This window comes from Myotis daubentonii, chromosome 16, assembly GCF_963259705.1.
Source record: "Myotis daubentonii chromosome 16, mMyoDau2.1, whole genome shotgun sequence".
In the NCBI taxonomy this organism is placed as follows: Eukaryota; Metazoa; Chordata; class Mammalia; order Chiroptera; family Vespertilionidae; genus Myotis; species Myotis daubentonii.
In genome coordinates, this window is record NC_081855.1 from 27,049,004 (window position 1) to 27,061,689 (window position 12,686).

General features: G+C 34.8%; 1 protein-coding gene across 1 annotated transcript in view; it reads left to right on the top strand.

Annotated features, from left to right (window-relative positions):
• The window catches only part of ATAD5 (ATPase family AAA domain containing 5), a 42,639-nt gene that overhangs the window by 25,048 nt on the left and 4,905 nt on the right, over window positions 1–12,686 (top strand). The window contains exons 11-19 of the mRNA XM_059669494.1: window positions 197–293; window positions 2,181–2,260; window positions 2,528–2,667; window positions 2,752–2,902; window positions 6,473–6,649; window positions 7,706–7,839; window positions 8,275–8,368; window positions 9,364–9,428; window positions 11,368–11,548. Coding sequence (XP_059525477.1) covers window positions 197–293; window positions 2,181–2,260; window positions 2,528–2,667; window positions 2,752–2,902; window positions 6,473–6,649; window positions 7,706–7,839; window positions 8,275–8,368; window positions 9,364–9,428; window positions 11,368–11,548 — 1,119 coding nt within the window. The remainder of the gene's footprint in view (window positions 1–196; window positions 294–2,180; window positions 2,261–2,527; window positions 2,668–2,751; window positions 2,903–6,472; window positions 6,650–7,705; window positions 7,840–8,274; window positions 8,369–9,363; window positions 9,429–11,367; window positions 11,549–12,686) is intronic.

Below are 12,686 nucleotides of genomic sequence, written 5' to 3' on the forward strand. Positions count from 1 at the left end.
TTATGGTGGTTTTAAAGGGGGAATTTGATGTGAAGAATTTTAAATGTAATATTAAGTTTTGAAATTGCCTTGTTGGCATTTTGTAAATATAAATATTTATACAAATAGTAGTTATTGTTACATAAACTAATATAAATGTCTAAGAATATATGTTTATGTCAAGGAACAATACTTTAATGTATATTTTTGGCTTTAGATTCTGGAACCGAAGACATGCTTTGGACAGAAAAGTATCAACCTCAGAACTCCAGTGAACTCATAGGCAATGAACTTGCTATAAAAAAGTTACATAGGTTGGTAAAATGGAGATACAGTTAATGAATATAGTTTTTAAATTTTTATTTATTCTAAAATCTATAATTGTAAATTATTATAATTATAAAGAACAAACAAACAAAAGAATATTAAGTAAATATCCCTTTATTGTCCCTAGTGGTAAATCACTATTAAAGGTTTCTTGTAAAACCTTTCAGAAAAAATTTTATGCATATATTAGTTCCTTCTTTCATATTACATTAATTCATGCCCATTATCTTTTGTCTACAATTCTAACATTCAAAATGTTCTGAAGACTGAAAGTATATTAACTTTATTACATAAAATTTATTGTAGTCTTTATTGATCTCACTTGTAGGAGTTTATACATTTTTAAAATGAAAATATTAAGTGATTATGGGTGTACTGTCACATACCTCTTTAGAGGTATTATGTAATACTAGGGGCCCAGTGCACGAATTTGTGCACCTTGAAAGGAACTGTGGGCTGTGAGGCTGTGGTGGGCCCAGGGGTGGGTCTCGGCCCATCCTCTGGGCCCCCGCAGGGTCCTCCCGCCATGGCCCCCAGCCCCCTCTCTGCCAGCAGCCCTGCTCCTGCTGCTTCCACATGCTGATGGTGCCGGCCCCACTTGCACCCGCTGACAGCACAGAGCGATTGGGGCCAGCACCAGCAGCAGGTGCGAGAGGCAGCTGCCAGCCCCTATCGCCCGCCCCTCAGGAGCAGGGGGAGGTGGAGAAGCCCTGAGGGGCGATCAGGGCCAGCAGCCACCGCTTGCACTCGCTGATGGCGCCGAGTGATCAGGGCCGGCGCCGAGCGGGTGCAAGTGGGGCGGGCACCAGTAGCAGGTGTGAACACTGGGCAGAACCGGGGCACTGGGGAGCAAAGAATTTTCAGTAATCACCAGAGGCTCGCCCCAGTGACAGTGAGCGGCACTCCATCTTGGTCTGGCACCCCCACTCACATGCTCCACCATCCCGCCGCGGCCGACGCCCACCATGTTCCATGCTCTGCCGCCTGCTGCCGACACCTGCCATGTTCTCCGTATGCCCCCTGGTTGTTCAGTTGTTCCCCCATTTGGTCTATTTGCATATTAGTGTTTTATATATAGGTGTGGTATATACCACATTACCTTTCTAATATCTGAAAAACTGAATTCTAAAACCCACTCGGTCCAGAGGATTTCATGTAAGGAATTGTAGCCCATAATAAGGGTGAACACCTTGAACTTGGTGGTGTTCTAAGTACTTGCATTGTTCTTAGCTCATTTAATCCTTAGAAAAATAGTCTGAGGGTATAAATTATAGTTGTCCTTACGTCATAGATGAGGAATGAGGCCTAGAGAGGTTGAGTATTTATCTAAGTTCACACAGTTAGAAAGTGATAGAGCTAGAATTTAAGCTCAGGTAGTCTAGCTCTAGACCAGTGGTTCTCAACCTTCCTAATGCCGCGACCCTTTAATACAGTTCCTCATGTTGTGGTGACCCCCAATTTCATTGTTACAAATTGAACATAATTAAAGCATAGTGATTCATCACAAAACAATATGTAATTATATATGTGTTTTCCGATGGTCTTAGGCGACCCCTGTGAAAGGGTCGTTGGACCCACAAAGGGGTCGCGACCCACAGGTTGAGAACCGCTGCTCTAGACTAAAACTTAATCTTTATACTTACATTATATATTAGACATCTTTCTTGTTATCACACAATCTACCTAAATTCTATTTAGTTGCTGTGTATTGTTTCTTGTGTGGGTGCAAAAGTATATCTTTTCCCCTACTGATACACTTTCAGGTTTTTCCTTTTAGAAGCTAATATAAACAATGTTGCAATGAATGTCCTTTCATATATAGTCTACCTATATTCTGTGAATTATTTTTATTAACATACATTTTATTATGGTAGTTGGTTGAAAGACTGGAAAAGAAGAGCTGAATTAGAAGAAAGACAGAATTTGAAGGGAAAAAGAGATGAGAAACAAGAAGGTATTTTGAGTCATTTTTTCCCCATTTCACTGAAAATTTTTAGTATTAGATTTATCTAAAAAATTTTATAAAATTTCTTACTCATATTCTATATTTGGTGTTCTAGTTTTTGCACATTAAATTTCCAGCATTTACTGGCAGGAAGTTTGTGGGATTTTATTTTATTTTATTTTTGTTTAAGTTTGTGGGATTTGATCATTGCGTTTGGTGAGGTATAATTGCCGCCTAAGCAATTATCATTTTATATGCATTTGAATCATTTTTCAGATCTGTCGGATAGCATTGACTTTAAAGGCAGTTCAGATGAAGAAGAGAATCGTCTTTGCAATACTGTTCTCATAACAGGGCCAACAGGAGTGGGGAAAACTGCTGCAGTATATGCTTGTGCTCAGGAGCTTGGATTTAAGGTCAGTCACAGCTGCAGTAGAACAATGTTAATGAATTAAAAGAAAACAAACCATTCTGCCTTTTTTCATGTATTCTTCCTTTAGATATTTGAAGTGAATGCCTCATCTCAGCGCAGTGGTAGACAAATTCTGTCTCAACTGAAGGAAGCTACTCAGTCCCATCAAGTAGACAAGCAAGGTGTAAATGCACAAAAACCTTGTTTTTTCAATAGCTACAATATAGGCAAGTCACCAAGTAAGTAAATTATTATTTTTTTGTCATAACCTTTTTTTTGTTGTTAATCCTCACCCGAAGATATTTTTCCATTGATTTTTAGAGAGAGTGGAAGGGAGGGGGAGAGATGGAGGAAAACATAATTTGGTTACCTCCCTGCAAGCATCCCAACCAGGACTGGGGATCGAGCCTCAATGAAATCAAACCTGGGGCCCTTCAGTCGAGGGGCCGACATTCTATTCACTGAGTCAAACTGGCCAGGGCTATTTGGATACTTTGAAATACAGTTTGTACAGGAAAGGTATGAGAAACGCTTCATTCTGCCCTGGCTGGTTGTTACTTCTCTTATTTCATTTTAGATTTTATTTCTTTGGGTTCTCTTTTTTTTTCCTATGAGTCTGGTTAAAGATTTGTTAAATTTGTTTATATTTTCAAAGAACCAGCTCTTGGTTTCATTGATCTTTTGTATTGGTTTTTAGACTCTATTTTATTTATTTCTGCTCTCATCTTTATTTTTTCCTTTCTTCTAATTGGGCTTTGTTAGTTGTTCTTTTTCAAGTTCTTTTAAATGTAAAGTTAGATTGTTAATTTGAGATTTTTCTTGTTTTTCAAGATAGGCCTATCGTGCTATGAATTTACCTCTTAGGACTGCTTTTGCTGTGTTGCATAGATTTTAGGTTGTGTTCTCATTTTCATTTATTTTAAGATATCCTTTTATTTCTTCCTTGATTTCATTGTTTAGTAGCATGTTATTTAGAATCCATGTCTTTGTGTGTTTTTCAGTTTTTTTCTTGTGATTGTTTCTAGTTTCATACCATTATGGTAAGAGAAGATGCTTGATATGATTTCATTCTTATTCAATTTGTTGAGACTTGTGTTCTAACATGTGGTCTATCCTAGAAAACATTCCATGTACACTTGAAACAATGTATTTTCTGCTGCTTTGGGGCAAAGTGCTCTGAATATAACATTAAATCCATCTGAACTGATGTGTCTTGTAAAGCCACTGTTTCCTTGTTGATTTGCTGTCTGGAAGATCCATCCATTGATATCAGTGGGGTGTTAAAATACTCTAGTGTTACTGCATTACTGTCAATTTCTCCCTTTTTGTCCATCAAGATTTGCTTTATATATTTAAGTGCTCTTATTTTGGGTACATACATGTTTATAAGGTTTATATCCTCTTTTTGGATTGCTCCCTTTATCATTATATATTGTCCTTTTTTTCTTAATATAGCCTTTGCTTTAAAGTCTATTTTGTCAAATATAAGTATTGCTACCCCAGTTTTTTTCCCCATTTTAATTTTCATGAAATGTCTTTTTCCAGCCCTTTTTGTCTCTGTGTATCTTTCCTTTTGAGATGGGTCTCTTATAAACAGCATATATATGGGTCTTGTTTTCTCATCTATTCAGCTACCCTATGTCTTTTAATTGGAGCATTTAAGCCATTTACATTTAATCCAAAGTCTTGAAAAGTGTATCATATATTATGTTCAGTTTTTGTTCTTATTTCAGATGTGTGGGTAAGTTAAGTCTGTTTCTTGGCTAGAAGCAGAACCCTATCTATTTTTCTTTTTGTGCTCATATTGTCTCATCTTTGACTAGGAGGAAACATTTTTAATTAGCTTGTGTCCTTTTGACATAGCCCCAGTAATGTTAGATATTTTCTTTGCGCTCTGGCTTGTTAAAATGTCCCAGACCTATAATGAGCTATTTCTCCAAAGAACCGATTCTTTTGGTGGAAATTCCTTTATAAAGAATATATTGATCCCTAGCCGGTTTGGGACTATATTGATAGCCCTGGCTGGTATGGCTTAGTTGGTTGGAGCGTTGTCCCATACACTGAAAGGTCATGGATTTGATTCCTGGTCTAGGCACATACGCAAGTTGAGGGTTCGGTCCCAGGTCGGGGTGTGTACGGGATACAACCGCTCAATGTTTCTCTCTCACATTGATGTTTCTTCTTTTCTTCTCTCCCTTCCTCTCTTTCTAAAATCAATTATAAAAAGCCCTGGCCGGTGTTGTTCAGTGGTTGGAGCATTCACTTGTGTACCAAAGGGTTTTAGGTTTGATTCCCAGTCAAGGGCATGTACCTGAGCTGCAGGTTTGATCTTCGGTCCCAGTTGGGGTGTGTGTCGGTGGCAACCAATCGATTTGTCTCTCTCACATCAGTGTTTCTCTGTTTTCTCTTTCTCTCCCGTTCTCTCTCCCTCTCTTCCATTCTCTCTTAAAAATCAAAGGAAAAAATATCCTTGGGTGAGGATTAATAAAAAAATAAAACCAATTATTTAAAAAAAAACATAAAGAGAATATATTGATAACATTTAACCAAGTATTTCTGAGTACCTTAAAATAAAAATTGGGCCCTAGCCATTTTGGCTCAGTGGTTGGAGTGTCGGCCTGCAGACTGAAGGGTCACGTATTCAATTCCCAGTCAAGAGCGCGTACCTCATACCTTGGTTGCAGGCTTGATCCCCAGCCCTGGTTGGGGCACGTGTAGGAGGCAACTAATTGATGTGTCTCTCTCACATCAATGTTTCTCTCTCTCTGTCTCTTCCCCTCCCTTCCACTCTCTCTAAAAATCAAGGGGGTGGGGGGGAATATCCTTAGATAAGGCTTAAAAGTAATAATAAATAAAATAAATAAAAATCAGCATGTATTTTCTAAAACCAATCTATGGACTGATGCCAGTCCATGATCAAGCAATCCTTGGTCTATGATAAAAGTAGAAAAATAAAGATAAACTAATGAGGTTTTTAAAAAATAAATAGAAAAGTATTCAATATAAAGAAATATTTTTTATTATAAGATTATGCATTTCCTTTTTGTGGTGTTAAAGTGCCCTAATTTTATAAATGATAGTGATGGCTATAATTTTTCAAACTCAAAATTTTCTGTAATTTTTTTGAACACCTGTAAAATGCAAGATAGATGATAAGATCTGTGGAGATAGGGGGTTCAAAAAAAGAGTAGGATACAGTCATGGAATTGTGCCCATATGATGGTGCGTGAAGAATATTCTGCACCAAGGCCATAGGATAATAATTTGGACATGTAGGGACTGAATCAGGGTATTTAGAGGGAAGAGAAGGACATGTCCTGGAATAAAGGCCGAGCCATCAGCTTCTAGTGGAGGAGGGATTAACCATTTATTTTTTTTAACTTGAATCCAATCTCTAAAAAAACATATTCTGTTTTTGAAGTACCAACTTACTGTTAGGTTAAGCTGAAGTTGGGCAACAAAGTTCTGTAATGTGCTCAGCATGTACTGTTACCACTTTTCTTGCAGCCTTTTCTGAACGCACATAGGTATAGAGAAAGTGAATGGAGGGATTATGAACATTATTTGCTTCAAGAATATATATTTCTTTGGAAAAGAGTGTCTTTTCCAAATGACCTGTTTTACCTTCTCTTCTGATAGAATAAGTAATAATATAGAAATATTTGACTATTGAGTATTGGAATGTAAGAATGAAAGAAAATTTCTGTATCTTTATAACTGGTAAGAGTAGAAATATAGACTGTGGATAATTCAATTTTGCTGTTTAATTTTTAGAATGCTTATCTTTAAGTGTAATTTGGTTTTGGCAGAAAAATTAAGTTCTCCTAAGAAAGTTGTTACATCACCAAGGAGACTGCCTCCATCATCACCACAAAGTAGTGGACCAAAGCGAGCACTTCCACCTAAAACACTGGCAAATTATTTTAAAGTGTCTTCCAAGCCAAAAAATAATGAAGAAATAGGAGAACTTCCAGAAAATAATAAAGGTATGTAATTAAATAGACATTTTTTTAATCCTAATGACCCTGGTACATAAAGATATGATCAGCCCTGGCTGGGTAGTTCAGTTGGTTAGACTGTCGTCCCAATAAGCCAAGGTTGTGAGTTTGATACTTGGTCAGGGCACACATAAGAATCATCCAATGAATGGATTAGAAAACTATGGTACATCTACACGATGGAATACTATGCTGCTGTAAAAAGGAAGGAACTCTTACCATTTGCAACGTCATGGATGGAACTGGAGAGCATTATGCTAAGTGAAATAAGCCAGTCAATAAAGGAAAAATACCACATGATCTCACTCATTCATGGACAATAGAGACCATTATAAACTTTTGAACAATAATAGATACAGAGGCAGAGCTGCCTCAAACAGATTGTCAAACTGCAGCGGGAAGGCCGGGGAGGGTTGGGGGGCAGGAGGTAGGGGGGTAAGAGATCAACTAAAGGACTTGTATGCATGCATATAAGCATAACCAATGGACATAAGACACTGGGTGATAGAGGAGGCTAGGGGACTGTCTAGGGCGGGGGGATAAAATGGATACATATGTAATACCCTTTGTAATACTTTAAGCAATAAAAAAAAAAAAAAGAATCATCCAATGAATACATACCTAAGTGGAACAACAAATTGATGGCTCTCTCCCTCTCTTTTAAAATCTATAATAATAAAAGTGTAATATGCTAATTAGACCAGACGTCCTTCCGGACAACCTCCGGACGAACCGGGGCTGTGAGGGAAGCCTGAGTCCCTGGTGCCAGAGGGAAGCCGGTGCTGGCAGCCAGGGGAAGGGAGGCCTACTCTTGCACAAATTTTGTGCATCGGGCCTCTAGTAAATAAATAAATAATGATCATATTTCATGAGTTCCTATTGCTATCTATTAAACTTCAGCTATGTTGAAAGTCCTTCATATAGGAGTTCTGATATTTTATTTCAGTTTTAATAGGTGATTTCAGTTTGAACTTATTCTATAGAAATATCCAGTGTTCTTTAAAAGTTGATTTTATGTAAAATATTAATATTTTATTTATGCAGGAATCAAAAATTTTTTTGAACAGAAACAAACTATTCATACTAAATCTACAAATACAACTAATTCAAATGTCAAAGAATATGGAGCCGAGGAACCCAACAGGAAAAATGCAACATCTCTCATTCTTTTTGAGGAGGTAAGGTTGCAGAGATATACATTGGTGATCTCTCATGATAAAAACTTATTCTAAGGATTACTTACTGTGTTACTGTAAATTATTGTAAAATAGCCAAGAAAGTTCAGAATACTTACTTGAATCTATTTGAAATTAAAGTTAGTGGAATTGTCAACTATAGAAGAATTTTTCATGAAGATAATTAATGTAATACACGGTTATTAATTTTTTTCAATGAATTTAGAAATTATTCAGAGTTATACTTAACCAGTTACAGGTGACTGCATTTCTTTGGTTTTAATGTTTGATAATATTCTTACTCTTTTAATGTAAGATTTTAGGATGAGCTGAATGCACACTGTTCATAAATTCATAAATTTTGTTCCTAACAGACATATATCTACTATGTATACATAACAGCTATTCAGTACATTAATATTAATAAATGATTCTTAGGTTGATGTCATTTTTGAAGAAGATGCTGGGTTTTTGAATGCAATCAAAACATTCATGGCAACAACTAAAAGACCTGTAATCCTTACTACAAGTGGTAGGTAACAGTGATTTTACAATTAATTACTTCTGGTTAAAATATTTTACACAAGCTTCTAATTTTAATTTGAAAAGTTCCTTTTAAAGTCTACTAGTAAATTAACTCCTTTTTTCTAAAATGAGGAGGCTACTAGATAATTTTTTAAATGAAGAATTATTCAAATTAGCAGTTGATTGGCAGCCTTGAGCAGTTATAAAATTAATTTACTACCTTGCAAAAAGCAACGACTTTAAAAATAGGAACTACTTTGAATCACTTTGTTGGGTGTTAGATATTTAGGAATTTGGCAATAGCCTGGAATACTGATAGAAAGATTTATGGACTAGCCAGTGAAGAGGTTTTGGTAGGGAAAATAACAGATTCTTCTCTTTGCCTCTTCCTCACACATGTGATTAGATCACCATTCCTCATTTGTTGGTCAAAATATTTTATGGGACCCAACCTTTTGCAGTTCCTTAATATTGAATTTAGCCATCCTTTAACCCCTGATAACACTTCCATATGGATGGATTATTGCATAGTTTAGCTAAAGTAAACTATCATCAGCTTAATAGAATTACTACACCTTCCTAATAATTAGCATTCAAGGTTTATTTTTAAAACCTACATCATTTCTTTTTTTATTATAAATATTATAATATTGTTCTCTAATATTTTTCATTGCAAATATTCGATATAATATCACTGCTATGGATTTCTATAGGAAAATGTGTTTATGTTAGACTCCACTTACAAATTAATGGCCCATTTGACAATTAGTGATTGTAATCTAAAAATATAAGTAAAAATCATAGTAATCACAAGTCAAATGGTAGTTTAATTAAAAATCATAGCTACTTTAGGCCAAGATAGAAATTCAATTTTTATCATATAGTTTACATGATATTTGATTTCTATTACTGATGAAATACAGAATATTTACATAGAAAAAGTATAACTGGAAAAAGTAATTAATTGGTCTCCATGTTTAAAAAATTTTTTTTTTACTATAGATCCTTCATTTAGTTTAATGTTTGACGGCTGTTTTGAAGAAATTAATTTCAATATGCCTTCGTTGGTAAGTTTTTAATTTTGATGATCATGTATCATAATTATATAAAAGGTGATTTATTATGATAGTTATAATTTTAAAATGTAATTACTAAGGATATGTTAAAATTTTTTAAAAATATATATATTTTATTGATTTTTTACAGAGAAGAAGAGAGAGGGATAGAGAGCCAGAAACATTGATGAGAGAGAAACATCAATTCAGCTGCCTCCTGCACACTCCCTACTGGGGATGTGCCCGCAACCAAGGCACATGCCTCTGACCGGAATCGAACCTGGGACCCTTGAGTCCGCAGGCTGATGCTCTATCCACTGAGCCAAACCAGTTAGAACTGTTTTTTTTTTTTCCATTTTATTGATTTCAGAGAGAGGAAAGGAAAGGGAGAGATAGAAACATCAATGATGAGAGAATCATTGGTTACCTGCTTCCTGCACACCCCCTACTGGGGATGGAGCCCACAACCTGGGCATGTGCCCTGACCAGGAATCAGACTGTGATCTCCTGGTTCATAGGTCCATGCTCAACCACTGAGCCATGCTGGCCGGGCCAAATATTCAAGTTTTTACTAGACTCCAGTGTTCATTAAGTTTTTTTTTAATAGTAACAGTGCTTTATTGAGGTTAAATTAACATGCAGTTAAATGCCCTAAGTGTATGATTTGATAAATATTAACATATGTAATAAACCTTCATGTGACCGTTGCCCATATAAAAATATAGACATTTCCATTCCATCCAAAAAGTTCCCAAAAGCCCTTTTTTAAAAAGTCAGCACCCCTCTCCTCACCAAAAGTAGACATAATATTCTAATATGTTTAACTTTTTAATATTAGTGTTTTTTATTCTGAAATTTCAAATAATAGGAAACATTATGTGTCCTTTTATAACTTTTTAAAAAAATATTTTATCAGGAAGTTCCCTTGCTCCCCATTGTGTTTTTCTGTCACTATAATTTTGCCTGTAGCATTTTATATAAATAGAATCTTATAATATGTATTTTTTATTTAGTTTCTTTTACACAACATAATGCTTTTTCAGATTCATTCATATTACCTGTGGCAGTAGTTCTTTCCTTTTTGTTAATTAGCAGTATCCCATTTTATAGATATACTTCTCATATATGAATGTGTTATCATATTCACCTATTGATAGACATTTGGGTTGTTTACAGCTAAACTATTATAAATAAAGCTGTATGATTAATTACATTATTCTGGACATATATTTCCTTTTTTTTTTTTTCACTTAAGTACTTAAAGGTGGAATCACTGGTCGAATTAACATTATAAGAGCCTGATAAATTGTTTTCTGAAGTTTTCCAATGATTTTCATTCCCACCAGCAATGTATGAGGGTTCAGTTGTATTTTGCATAATCACCAGAATTACCCAATTATTTTATTTTAGCCATAGTAATAATTATATATTGGTATCTCATGGTTTTATTTATTTTTAAAATTTTATTTATTTATTTGTTAATCCTCACCCAAGGATATTTTTTCCATTGCTTTTCAGAGAGAGAGTGGAAGGAATGGAGGGAGGAGAGAGAGAGAGAGAGAAACATTGATGTGAGAGAGACACATCGATTGGTTGCTTCCCACATTGAGCCTGCAACTGAGGTACATGCCCTTGACCGGGATCGAACTCAGGACCCCTCAGTTTGCAGGCTGACACTCTACCCACCCAGCCAAACCAGCTAGGGCAGAGACACACTATTTTTGATTGGTTGCCTCCCGCACATGCCCAACTGGGGTGGGGGGCAAACCCGTAACCCAGGTACATGGCCTTGACTGGGAATCTAACTGAACCTTGAATCCAGCTCATTTTATTCTCAATAAATGCTTAATATGTGAATTTCAGCAAAATTTGTCTTACTTTTTAAAAGACATGTATTCATGTATTTCTATTAACTCTGCAATTGACCATATTTATTTCCTTTTTCTCTCAGCTAAATGTTGCCAGCTACCTACAGACAATCTGCTTAACTGAGAATTTTAGAACTGACGTAAAAGACTTTGTAACATTGTTAACTGCAAATACTTGTGATATTAGGAAAAGTATCCTTTACTTACAATTTTGGATTAGAAGTGGAGGTGGATTTTTAGAAGAAAGGCCATTATCTCTTTGTCGTAAGTTGATCTGTTATAAAAAGAAAATTCTGCAATGGGACCCTATGTTAAAATATATTCTATACCAAAATATTTGAAAGATTATAAAAATTTAGAGCATCCAGGTATCACATTAATCTTAAAAATACATACATATGTCAACTTTGTTGATGAAAAGTTTTATGAACATTAAATGTGGGTAAATAAAATTAAACTAACCTAGAACAGATTGTTACTTCTACATTTATAAACGTATGTTTTTAATAAACAAATAGAATTATATTATTGAACAATTTATTTTTATTACTTTTTAAAAAATATTGGTGATTTTTTCCACATATATAAATTATTTTTATGTGGCCATGTTGTAAGGTCCCTTTTAGCTTCTTTGCTAGTCTGTAATTCTATTTTGTCTAAGAACTTTATCATTTCAGAAATGCTTTATTTTATTATTGATCTTTAGTCATTACCTAATTCAAGTCACAGATACATGTTCTCCATGCTAGGTCCTGTGTTTCCATGAATAAGACATGTTCCTTTCCTGAAGAAGTTCATAGTTCGTGGTTTCCATGCTCCATAGTCACAGTTATATAGTTACAGATTCTGCTCAGGAAAATACACAAATATTTAAATGAAATCAGGGTGACGTTCTGAAATATTAATCCCCTGTCAGTATTTTTTCTTTGATTTGTTCAAAATTTTAATATATATATATTTTTAAAGTAGACAAACATTTAATTCAACATAATTTACTTGTAAGTAAATATGAAAAATAAGACGTGGAAAATAACCTGTTATTAAAAAAAATAGTTAACTGTCAGCATACTACTGGATATAAAATGCTATACCAAGACTTTAGAAGACATGAATTAAGTATGGCATTTTTTCTTTTCTGGAAGATCTTATATGTATTTCATTTCTATAAAAATACACACTCATTGGAAATTCAAACTTTTATGTAAAATAAAAAATAAAAGAACTTCTTAAAGGTAGCCACTGTTAGACCTTTATGCACAAATATTGCTACCTACTTATTTAGCAAAATTAACCAATACTATATATATTGTTAAACAGTTTGCTTTTCACTCAGCAATTTGTCAGTATAGTTCTACCCCATTTTTCACAGCTGCATGCTATTCCATAATTGATTGGATATAAC